This window comes from Hermetia illucens, chromosome 2, assembly GCF_905115235.1.
Source record: "Hermetia illucens chromosome 2, iHerIll2.2.curated.20191125, whole genome shotgun sequence".
Taxonomy (NCBI): domain Eukaryota; kingdom Metazoa; phylum Arthropoda; class Insecta; order Diptera; family Stratiomyidae; genus Hermetia; species Hermetia illucens.
In genome coordinates this window covers 108,419,416-108,431,436 of record NC_051850.1, presented here as the reverse complement: position 1 = coordinate 108,431,436, position 12,021 = coordinate 108,419,416, and the positions used below count along the sequence as shown (strand labels likewise).

Here is a 12,021-nt window from a genome sequence, read left to right as displayed (position 1 = left end):
CACCCTCTATAATCGCTACATCCCTCCGATGATTGATAGAGGCTTTCCAGAAACTAGAAAAGTCCGCGACAGAAATCGAGGTAAAGAACAACAAAAAGAAAAAGAACGCATGACCTAAGCTAGAAGGAATCTCCAAACCCCACAGAATATTACATTCGGTTACCTCAGCATCGAACGGGTGATTAAATTTGTTGACTTGGGGTTGAAACTTGCTAAGGACAAGAATGAAAGGGAGGAAATACAGCGATAGACTGCTCAACGAACCAAGCATACCTTTTAATTCTCTCGCTAAAGCGATCGAAAAACCCTCTTGTAAGACACATTTTTTTCTATGGGTTTTAAATATGGATAACGAAAACGTCGAAACGATAGGTCAGCAGATAACGGGATCTTTGACAAATAGAAGACGGAATGCGAATACTATAAAACGACCTATTGGAGAGCCACGAGCATCAGCGTCAAGCGTCAACGATCCGGATCCAATGAAAAATATCTTGAAGTGGCTTAGAACATCACATGTGCCAAAACCATCCCATTATTCAATCAGATTTTAGGTTCCTTTTCCATATTAAATAAATTTTATTTCACCTTAGTTAAAACAATACAATTGAAGAAGTACTTACGCAATTTATTGGGTTTACAACAATACCTACAACAACATTCAAACTTACGGCGACGTTGACTTCAAACTAGGCAAACCTAACAATTTCAGCGCCTCCGTCTTGTACGCTTGTATATTGTATTCATTCTCGCCTTCATTCATTAGATTTTCTACACTTTTCCCGAATGCCTCATGCGCCACAAGTTTTTTTCCGCCTTCTGTCTTACCCCAATTCAGTATTTCCTCGGCTGACACTTTAGACTTATTCCTAATGAAATGATACGTTTCCATGTCAGCTTCTGATTTAAGCGATTCCCACGGCTCAGTGACCCAGGACTCGTGGTAAAGAGCAGTCAGTAAGTATTGTGCATATTCGTAATTCTGTTTCCGCAGTGGGCAGCGATCCGTAACAATCGTAAGCACGTCCGTTTCCGGATCGTACCGCTCCCCAACAAGTCGTAAAAATTTGTCGTGGGCGTGTTTATCCAGCTTAAGGGTAGACAATTTGAACTTGATGGTAACGATCCGCGACAGAGGGTTCCGGATTGTCGGTAAACCGTGGCAGTAATCAGTCGTGATAACTTCCATTGGGAAATGTTTGTTCCACTGTTCTTCAGAAGGAATTTCCTTCGGCCACGGAGTGCAGAATTGCTTGAGTGCCTCGCATTGCTTTTTGATCACTGGCGGCGTTAAGTGCAGGAAATTGGGAATTTTCATAAGTTCTGCGTTGCCGTATTTTGAAGGTGGTGCCGCTGCTTTTTCCGTGTAACCTTGCCGGAGGGGCAGCGGAACTGATGCAGGGTGGAACGTTTTCGGACCGGGCCAAACAGCTCCCCAGTCTTGGTCGACAGGCATTTTATTTGCGCTGGAAAAAGGAGAACATTTTGTTAATCTGCTGAAATAGGCGAAATTATTTTGAGATGATTGGCAACGAGCAATTTTCATAGATATTATAGGGGGAAGAATGGGGTACGATTATTTAGCTGTGATAATATCTTCAATGGTTCGATCTAATTATATTCACCAATATTTGTAACGCTACTCAAATCAGAGTTTCAGTATTCTGGGCTGGTGCTTTCAATCTTACTTACCGCGGCGGTGCTGCAACATCCTTTTTAATGACTCGTTTAGGTCGTGCTTGCGCTTGAACTTGGCGAAGATTTAGAACTCGAAATTCTGCAATAGAAAGAAGTATAAATTTCTCTGGATATAACCTAGAATAGAGCGACTACCTTCGTCGTTGTCGATTTCCGGCGAGGCGTGTGGATCTGTGGACAATTTCCGACAGTGACATGATGCCAGCCGAGGAGCAAAGTTTCTTGCATTTTGCTCTATTAATTTAGTTGCTAAGAACATTGCAGTTTTATTCAAAAAACCCAAAAATACAAAAAGCGCACTAAGCTGACATTATTCCAATAAGAAATCAGCCGCTGTAGGTGACAGACTTGTCAAGTGACAAGAACAGACCCGTTCGTGGTACTAATTTGTACTGTACGGTCATTGTACCGAAGATACTCGCTGATTGCTTTTCAACTGCCACAGTTTGCCTTGGGAAAGGGACAACCGGGGATCTATAACTATGCCTTTGGAATAGTAAACTGTATCCATAACTGTGGTAAAGTTTATCTCACAATTATTAATATTCAATATCAACTTCATATTTTCAATCGAACTGCCTTACCGCATTAATGCTCTGGGATGTAAACAGACTGGACATGTGCACGGTCACCCAGTCAGCTGATTAGCGAAATGTTGTGTTTACTTGCCCGGCGTTTGGTTAGATCGCGGATAGGTATTTCGAAGGGGTTTACGCCCTCAAGATGTACGGATCCGCTACAAATATTTCCTGGTATGTTAGCAAAAATATTTTCTCTTAAAATACTAGTGGCATGGTGCACATCCGTTGTATAATATTTGAAATCTCGGAGGTGTTGACTCCTGCCTGTAACACCAATGAAGTTACGAAATTCGGTTGAGCTCTGCTGAGCTTCCTACTTTGTTGCGCAAAAATATAGGGAAAGCGAGGAATGGGTTGCAGCTGGGGAAATTGAAGAAGATATAAAGATATAAACTTCGTGAACATACGTTACTAAATATCCTTCGATTGTTGGAAAAGGCATTTCCCGTATACTAGCAGAAATTCTGTGTTGATGTGTGATGTTCAACGGGAATAGTTTGTGTGAAATTTCACTTGGATTCGTTCTTGAGCTTAGTTTATGTTTTGGGGTTTGTTGCCCGATTGTTTATTGTGTGCCCCGCTAAAGTACCTTTGCTCCTATGACGCTGCAGAGCGATGTTGTTCCTTGGCCTCTCGAAGTCTTCGTTTCCAGTCGTCACGGTCTGTTTGTTCTCCGGTTTCAAAAACCGAGCCGCAAACAATTTGCTTTTGAAAACATTGGTTGCTTGCCTTCCGACCTGGTTTGTCGTCCACGTCTCGCTGCCGTAACTCAGTACAAACCCAATCAAGCATTAAAGGTCGAATTTTCAACCCTGTCCTCGTGGAAAGTTTATGGAGCAGTAAGGGGGAGGTATCTCCCCTTCGAACCCTCGAAGTGCTATATTTTTTGTTATTACCATCATAAAATCTGAACTTTCAATTTTACTCAGTGAAGGAGGAGGGTGGCGCGGATATGTGGGGAGAAAAGGAAGTTACCCTCAGTAATCCTGCTAAAACTCTCATGGTGCGTCAAGGCTACTTTCATGCCAAAATGATGGTATTTGACTTTGATGGACAACATCGCCGGGCGGGGGGGGGGGGGGGGGGGGGGGGCGTGTTATGGTAAAGGAAGGCATGGAAAAAGAAGCGAGAGATCCTCTTTGTCAAACTTCGTTGAAACATCGTAGCGGTCCATCCTCCTTTAAAAATTGGTAAAATTTGTCAAATCTATCCCTGGAGGTGGAGATGGTAAAAGATGGTAAAGAGGTGTGCATGGAAATCTTCAAAAAACTCTGGCCTGGGCACGCCAGACTTTGGGATTTTTACCCACTAAAACCACCCCCGACTTCCCCTCTATCCCTAGGTATTACATCACGGGGCGGAGTTAGCTTACTTTAGTTAGGTCTCTTTTCGTCTACCCGCATGGTCCGTAACCGCGTCTTCCTCACTTCTTCTGCTCTTCGCAGTTTATCTTGGATCACAGCGATTATGGAAGTGATCGCATCCCAGTCTTCCTGGTAAGCTACCATCCTCCGGATAAAATTTTCCGGTAACAGCACTTCACCTAGGGTTTCCTCTAGGTTCCTCCTTTCTTCCACGAACCTAGGACACTGAAAGAAAACGTGCGCTGGGTCCTCTGGGACCCCGCAGTTTGGACAATTGGGCGGGGTGTCCAATTTAAATCTGTACAGGTATTGACGGTATCCTCCATGGCCGGTGAGAAACTGGGTGAGATTATAATTGATCTCTCCAGCTACTCACCGATGGCAGGGATCAACCTGTAAGTCCAACGACCCTTTTCTGGCCGGTCCCATCGCTGTTGTCATCTGCTTGTGGTTCTCTCCCTTTCGACTTTTTTCATCTGAGATAAGGGAGAGATGGACCTGGTGTTATAAATGTTCACTATTTCAGTTGCCAGGATGTCAATCGGCATCATTCCCGAGATGGCGAACGCTGCATCGTCTGAGACGGTCCTGAAGGCAGAACACACCCTTAAGGATGTTCTTATGTAAACCGTACTCAGTTTATGAGTATTGCCTAAAACCTGCAGTGCTTTTCCTCAAACTGGGACTGCATACAGCATGATAGAGCTCACCACCCTGGCTATGAGCAGCCTGCAAGTATGTCGCGGGCCTCCTACGTTCGGCATCATCCTTGCCAGAGCCATACTCGTGGTGGATGCTCTTTGACAAGTAGCTCTATGTGCTGCTTGAAATTAAGTCCTCCGTCCATCATCACTCGCAAGTATTTGATGGCCGGCTTGGAAGTGATGATACGATTCCCGATTCTAATGCAGGCGTAATCTCTTTTGCGGCGCTTAATGATGAGGACCGTTTCCGTCTTTTCCTCTGCGAGTGCCAGTCCAGCACTCCCTAACCAAGCCTTAACAGCACTGATTGCTTCGCTTGAGTACAACTCAGCATCCTCGAGATGCTATGCGACTACAACCAGTGCTATATCATCGGCGTAATCCACCACCGTGGCCATCCTCCGGAACCGGAAGGTTGAGTACATCATTACACATGATGTTCCACAGTAGTGGGCCCAGTACAGAGTCCTGCGGGACGCCCGCGGAGACAACGTACTGTTTGGGTCTATCATCGGTATCATACCAGAGTGTCAAGTAGTTATCGATAATAGCGGTGAGGTAGGTGGGAACACCAATCGTCGCCAGAGACTTTCGTATAAGGTTCCAATTGGCCGAGTTAAATGCATTCCTCACATCCAGGGTCACCACCACACAATATTTGCTGGTACAACCCTTTCCGTGAATTGCATTTTCGGCCAAGCCAGCAACCATTTTGATGTCATCAATGGTTGATCTGGTTTTACGGAATCCATACTGCCTATCTGAAAGGCCCCCTTGACTCTCGACGACTGGGAGTAGTCTATTATAAATAACCTGTTCCAACATTTTCCCCATAGTGTCTAGAAGACATATGGGTCTATGGGAGGACGGTTCCTCTGGAGGTTTGCCAGCCTTAGGCAACAGCACCACCGTTTCCATGGTGCAGGAAAGATACCCTCCGACATGCACGTTTCGAACAGCTCCGCGAACATATCCGGTCTACATTTGACGGCAAGTTTGAGGGCCTTATTGGGTATGCCGTCAAGACCCGGGGCTTTACTGTCGCCTATTGGACTGCAGATCTTCATCAGCTCGTCCCTGGTGACTGGTGGAATCAGCGCCACATTCAGGGGGCGCTGGAAGGTATTAGTACCCCCCTTGCTGAGGAAATAACCCCTGGATTAGAATAGTTATCGTTCCGATGCTTGTAGTTCTTCTAAATAAAAATAAAACTAGGTAGCTTTCTCCTACTACAATATATTTTAATAGTTAGTAAATACGTATTTCGAGAGCTACTTACTCTCTTCCTCAGTACTTAAGCTAAGGTAGGAGAAAGCTACCTAGTTTTATTTTTATTTTAACCCCTGGATTATTTTCAACAAGAGTATAGGGCACGTGATCTGCGGAGACGAGCGGCCTCTGTATCGTCCTGTCACGATTTTATAGGCGCTACCCCACGGATTTATGTCCGCTTCCGCTCCTTAAAACATTCCCTCTTACTCCGCTGGATGGTGAGCTTGAGGTTCTTGCGAGCTTCCCTATAGACCTATAGGCTGTCTGTCTGTCTGTCACAGGCACTTTTCTCAGAAACGGCTATACCGATTGACACGAAATTTGGTAAGAAGGTGGGAACTGTAGACCCCCAGACATGCAGTGAATGATATCCTTCTACCTTGAGATTTAGGGGGGTCCCCATACATGTAAAAGGGGGTGTAGAATTTTTTTTCACCAGATATAGTCATGTGGGGTATCAAATGAAAAGTCTCAGTTAGTACTTTTTGAAGCCGGTCTTAGTTTTGAGCTTTGTTAGAAAGGCGGGGAGTGGGAGGGGTGGAAAGTGATGATTTCTTTAACGGACCCACTCTTAGAAACAGAAGAAGAATCTGAAAAAAATCATGAAGCTGCCTCTATATGGTGCCCAGGCCTCAAAATACTCTCCATATCGATATCTGTTCAAATTAAGTTAATAATAGTATATTACTATATTTTTGGGAAAATTGAGTAAAACCCCCCTTAAGTTTACCTCAGAGTTATAAAAGTATAAAATATAATATGAAGCATATTATCTCCAAGTTTGATCAAAATCATACTATTAGTAACAAAGTTGCAGTAGCTCAAAGTTGTCTTTACCGTGTAAATTTACAACCCGTAGTACTAAATTTGACATGCTAAATGCATATACATAACGGGTTACTTACAAATGGGACAGTTCTACACTCAAATATACTTACACAAGAAGCAAACAAAACCTTTCATACCTAAAGCGCCCAGCTTCCGGTTTCCCGACTTGTTTTATCCGGTTACTTATGTTTTATTGCTGATAGCAACTGCTAATTGAAGATTGGAAGATTTTTTTTTCATAAAAAAAATTCCAGCTTGTTTTAAAAACTTAATCAGAATTCCAGGGGGTTATTGTAAAAGAAAATGAAAGGGGAGTAAGTTTGAAAGACGTTGGAGATTGCTTTGGGGTTTCTCCTTCAGTCGTATGGAAAATGGGCAAGTATTGGTATCAGACATAGGCAAGAACAAGTCGGGAAACCGGAAGCTGGACGCTTCAGGTACGAAAGGCTTTGTGTATTTCTTAGTACATAGCACGTAATATATCCATATATTATGTGAGAGTATCCACTTTCGGGTGATATTGACTATGAAGTCTTCAATTTTCAAAGAAGCAGCAAATTTGAGGTATTATAACTTTGTTAGTAATAGTGCGATTTCCATCAAACTTGGTAAGATCATGCTCTATATTATAGCCTATATCACTGCAAAATTTCATGGTACTAGGATGAACTTAAGGGGGGTTTCTAACCAATTACAAAAAATTGTAGTAATATACTATTATTAACTTTATTTAAACAGATATCGGCATGGAAGGTATTTCGGAGCCCAGGCACCATATAGTGGCAGCCTCCTGATCCTTTTCAGATTTTTCGGTTTGGCAGTTTCTGAGAATGGCCCCCTTAAAGAAGTGATCACTTTCAACCCCCCGCGCTCCCCACCCTTCCAACGAATGTCAAAACTAAGATCGGCTTTGAAAAGTACTAATCGAGACCTTTAATTTGATACCCCACATGACTATATTTGAAGAAAAAAAATTGTACACCCCCCTTTTGCATGTATGGGGACCCCCCCTTAAATTCGACGTAAAAGGATGTAATCCACTGTATGCGTGAGCGTTCACAGTTCCCACCTTTCTACCAAATTCGGTGTCAATCGCTATAACCGTCTCCGAGAAAAATGCGTGTGACGGACAGACAGACAGTAAACCGATTTTAATAAGGTTTTGTGTTTACACTTCGAGCAGCAGCGCTGGTCGCTCGCAGATCGGACTCGCTTTCTTTGGAGTGACGAGAGGTAAATTCAATTTGTTTCCCATTGACAGTATTTGATTTATGCAAATGCTAAGTATTATAGATGAACGACGAAGAAGGAAGTGTTACCATCTGAAGTATCACTAAATAATTGATTAATTTTTTCATTTGTTCAATATTAATTGTGTAGGTTGCTTTTTGCACGATGGAATTAGCTCTTCAACGCAAAATGAGGCCATCATAACAGTCCGAACTTACTTTCATACTTTTGGAGAAAATGTGTTCCCGTATGCTCATGAAAAATTAACTGTCCATGAGATCTTTCAAGGTGATCCTGGTCCAAAGCATTTACATAATTAGGTTAAGTATTGGATTGAGTAAAAATATTTTATGTGAGAAACTTCTACGCACATTTCTCCATCCGTATATAGCTACAAATCCAACATATTCCTTCATATTTTTCCAAACAGACATAGATATTATTCTCACCCTAAACAAACAAACTGCCTACTACCGAAGACTGTAGATATACATGCACGTATATAAATTGATCGTACCCATATTGCACAAAATCATACATATACACGTATATAGTACGTATATTGAATACTGCTAGTTCAATTTATAAATATATTTTTCTGAATTAGACACTACCCGCAAACTTCATTAGCACGTATATGTGCCTACATACACACATATGTTTGTCTGGGGTAATTCATATTGATATACGAATGACTACAAAACTAACAAAATATTTCTTTGCGACGCCCCATGTACATTAGCTCATTTTGATGTGGTATGGATGGTAGGGGAGTGAGGGCTCAAAACATGACCCCCAAAAACTGTAGCAGGTCTCGTTCACAGAACCTATCTAACCGAAAAATCTGGAAAATAATACCAGTGGTGTATCTAAACGAAATCTTGGCCTCACAATACATCCCGTTCCAATATGTTCACAAATAAAGTTAATAATAGTAGTAGTATATTTCCACATTTTAGAAATTTACCCGGCAACTCCCCTTTTGTTCATCCCAGAAGTGTAAAATTTGGCATGGGTGTAAGGAACAAAATAATGCACAATTTGGCCAAGTTTGAAAAAATGCAACTATTATTAACAAAGTTATAGAGGGTGAAACATTGCCAATTTTTTGTGAATTTCGAGCATTCTACAACCTGTATGACGTCATCATCACATATCAATTCATCAATACAATGAAGGAATATGTTGGATTTGTAGCTATATACGGATAGAAAAATGTGCGTTGAAGTTTCTTGCATAAGATGAACACAAAACCTTTTTACCCGAAGCGCGTGTTTCCGGTATTCTGACTTGTTTATATCTGATCTAGGTTAGATTCTTGGCTAATAATATTAAACTCAGAGTCTGAAGCGTATGAGGTTGACTATTATCAATACAGGGTTTTCCATCAAATGATTTATTTAAATCGCTTTCTAAAAAATAGAGGGCAATGGAATTTTTAGCTATGTAACAAGGAGGTGTCGTGCACTCGACGCTTCTAATATCTTTTTCTTTTTCTTCAGCCTTTGTCCCGTTTATAAGTGGGGTCGGTTCGTCGTGATCGGTTTCGCCATTTGTAATCGCGAGGCCTTTTAATCCCCATCCAGCGTATCAAGCTACCATTGGTTCGGCCGGCTTTTTGGTTGCTTACCATTGACTTCGATGTTCACACCAATATTCTGTCTGACAAGTCGCTTTTCCGCTGAACGATTCGTTCGCGTGCCTGTGTTCTTTCTCCTAACACTGTTATAACGCTCTTATAATGGGACAGGATATCGGCTAGCTCTTTTTCTGTACAGGGAGCGCACGTTCCATTGGCGACTTCGTCGTTGTAAAATCCGTTCAGTCCAGCTCCTTTCGTGGCTCCGTAGCTTTAGTTTCCTGTGTAGGGTTGTTAGCCTTGCCCAACAGCCAAAATGGAGGACCAGTTGGTACAATTTCATCCTTCTCCGTCTACAGTGGGTTAGAGGGGTAAATTCTTTTAACTTATCTCATGTGGCATCCACCATGAATATTTCCACACCAATCTTCGTTTCCAAATAAGCTTTGAAATGGTTTGTTTAACTGAATGAAACCTTTCCGCAATCTCCGATATTACCACAAAGCGATTTCGTTCTAACTTAGTCTTTTAATATCGTCGTTGAACAAAGGTCGAAAACAATATTTGAACCTTGACTTTACTATGAGTAAACTGCTACACTTATCTGGAGCATGCCTTCGTTTCTTGCAAAGTACAGTGGCTCAAATGAAGTTTATAAGCAGCTAAGCTTACGCAATCGCTTCTCAACTATATCTAACATGAATCATCTTACTTTTTTGTCATTTCCTAAGTTATTATGTATTTGTTTAATAATGAAAAAGGAGAGCTAAATATATATGAATATGCGCATACTTCTTGAATTTTTCGTAGCCGGGACGGACAGAAACTACTGCGTTGAGTGAATGCTTTATCCGCAACTCAAAGGGAATTAACTATTTATGTTAATGTTGGTGTTGGTATGGCAAGCAATTTTCCTATTTCTTCTCAGAGACAGCTGGGTATTAGACAGCCTTTTAAACCAGAAAGGGCCTTCTCTCCATTTTACTTCTTAGAAGCCGTTAACACCATTGTTTAGGAACATTCCAAAAAGTGCTCTTCTCCGTATACGAAGGTCGATAAGTCATCAAGTCAGCCGACTTCCAGTTTATGATGCAAATCGACCTGGCACTAGTGAGATTTGAGCTTCATTTCGCTTAAATTATTAAATTAAATGTTTTAGAAAAGATAATTTGCATTTTAACATACTTTCATTTCAGTTCGACATCACGGTGAATATGAATGGCAAGATCCAAAGAGTGAAGATGAAGTGTAGGTAGATTGAGTGCGATAGTTGTAAAATGTTAACATTGTTTTCTTTCAGAGTGAACATCACATTTGTAGACAAAGACGGTAAACGAATCCCAGTCCGAGGGAAAATTGGTGATAATGTTTTATACTTAGCCCACCGATTTGGGGTTGATATGGAAGGTATGATCAGAGTGTCAAGTCAGCTTTTTATGACTTTCCGCCTTATTTCTCCTTTTTGCTAGTTGTGAATAATTTTAAATTTTAATAATAATGAAATAATTCAACTTTCAGGTGCCTGTGAAGCATCCCTTGCTTGTACTACTTGTCATGTATATGTGAAAGATGGGTATCAAGATAAAATCCCGGAAGCTGATGAAAAAGAAGAGGATTTATTAGATATGGCGCCTTTTTTAAGGGAGAATTCCCGTTTGGGATGCCAAATTATCTTAACAAAGGAACTAGAAGGCTTAGAGTTGGAGTTGCCCAAGGCCACGAGAAACTTTTATGTGGATGGTCATAAGCCAAAACCACATTAGCATTAAAATAGATGCTAGTTCTTGTTTTTTCATTTAGTTACTAGTTCCTTGTTATTCTATAGAGTAATTAAGTAGGAAAAACTCCTGTTTTTATTGGATATAAAATTTGTATTTGCAGTTTAAATCGAATTTCTTTCTTAAATTGAAGGCAAGAAGGATTTTGTTTGCTTTTCCCATTCACTAGTTATCGAAATACCAGTGCAAGCAGTAAAATTCTTTTCCCTTCAATTGAAGAAACATCTCATTAAATCTCATAAACAAATTAGAAATAATACGTAAACAATCAAGTGGAAGTGTAAAGTTGTAAATATGAATAAAGTATACTTTGAGAGAGAACGAACATCGTATTTTAAACAATTGATTCTATAGGAGACAAACGCCAAGAAATTAGATTTCTTTAATGCACGTCATTCAAACGTTTTATTCTTAAGTCGTTAGGCTACAGTAGCAATTTAAAAACCTCCATATGTTGCTTTTTTTCTAGCTTAATGGCTGCCCTGACAACTGATGAATGACATACCGAAAGGATTAAAATAGGGAAAATATCTAAGTATTATAGTTTTATTTTGAAGTTTGGCGTAACCCCTCCTTATCCGATGCGAACATACTGAAAGCTTCAGGCGCGTTTTTCTCAAAACTACATTTTTCAAGTTGACCGGACTCATAACTCGAACAAATTAGGACTTGAACTGTATATTTATAATTATATTCTGCACGGAATATAATGCATGTTTTTTAGTATATAATTTTTGAAAGATTTTTGTCGAAAATTTTAAATTTGTTAAAATGTACAATTGTTACAAAAATCGGCGTATCAGAAAAATCATATGTACTTCTGTAGCTATATATGTGTATAATCGAAAAAAAAAACGTTTTTTGTCACCGTAAATTAAAAATTGTATATGAAATTGGGCCGGCCGCGGGTTGATGGCCCTGTGCGCGTTGTCAAAGAAAGCTGTGTAGCCGCCATTTTTTTTACATTGCTTTAAAAAAAAATATTTA

The 12,021-nt window shown here is 40.7% G+C and overlaps 2 protein-coding genes across 2 annotated transcripts; one reads left to right on the top strand and one right to left on the bottom strand.

Moving 5' to 3' along the window:
- Positions 1–607: 607 nt before the first annotated feature.
- Positions 608–2,071, bottom strand: LOC119649126 (28S ribosomal protein S35, mitochondrial). Its single transcript, XM_038051131.1, has 3 exons — positions 1,834–2,071; positions 1,693–1,777; positions 608–1,466 (listed from the first exon to the last, which is right to left on the bottom strand). The coding sequence occupies exons 1-3, from the start codon at positions 1,955–1,957 to the stop codon at positions 668–670; spliced, it is 1,008 nt and encodes a 335-aa protein (XP_037907059.1). The 5' UTR covers positions 1,958–2,071; the 3' UTR covers positions 608–667.
- Positions 2,072–2,293: 222 nt separating this feature from the next.
- LOC119649127 (adrenodoxin-like protein 1, mitochondrial) lies at positions 2,294–11,355 on the top strand. Its single transcript, XM_038051132.1, has 4 exons — positions 2,294–2,450; positions 10,453–10,504; positions 10,557–10,663; positions 10,775–11,355. The coding sequence occupies exons 1-4, from the start codon at positions 2,351–2,353 to the stop codon at positions 11,017–11,019; spliced, it is 504 nt and encodes a 167-aa protein (XP_037907060.1). The 5' UTR covers positions 2,294–2,350; the 3' UTR covers positions 11,020–11,355.
- Positions 11,356–12,021: the final 666 nt, after the last annotated feature.

Excerpts from the sequence above, each read along its gene's own strand:
- LOC119649127 (XM_038051132.1), top strand. The coding sequence starts at position 2,351 with ATGTTGTGTTTACTTGCCCGGCGTTTGGTTAGATCGCGGATAGGTATT. Across the intron at positions 2,451-10,452 it reads TCCGCTACAAATATTTCCTG|TTCGACATCACGGTGAATAT; the intron begins GTATGTTAGCAA and ends CTTTCATTTCAG. Across the intron at positions 10,505-10,556 it reads CCAAAGAGTGAAGATGAAGT|AGTGAACATCACATTTGTAG; the intron begins GTAGGTAGATTG and ends GTTTTCTTTCAG.
- LOC119649126 (XM_038051131.1), bottom strand. The coding sequence starts at position 1,957 with ATGTTCTTAGCAACTAAATTAATAGAGCAAAATGCAAGAAACTTTGCT. Across the intron at positions 1,778-1,833 it reads GGAAATCGACAACGACGAAG|AATTTCGAGTTCTAAATCTT; the intron begins GTAGTCGCTCTA and ends TTTCTATTGCAG. Across the intron at positions 1,467-1,692 it reads GATGTTGCAGCACCGCCGCG|CGCAAATAAAATGCCTGTCG; the intron begins GTAAGTAAGATT and ends TCCTTTTTCCAG.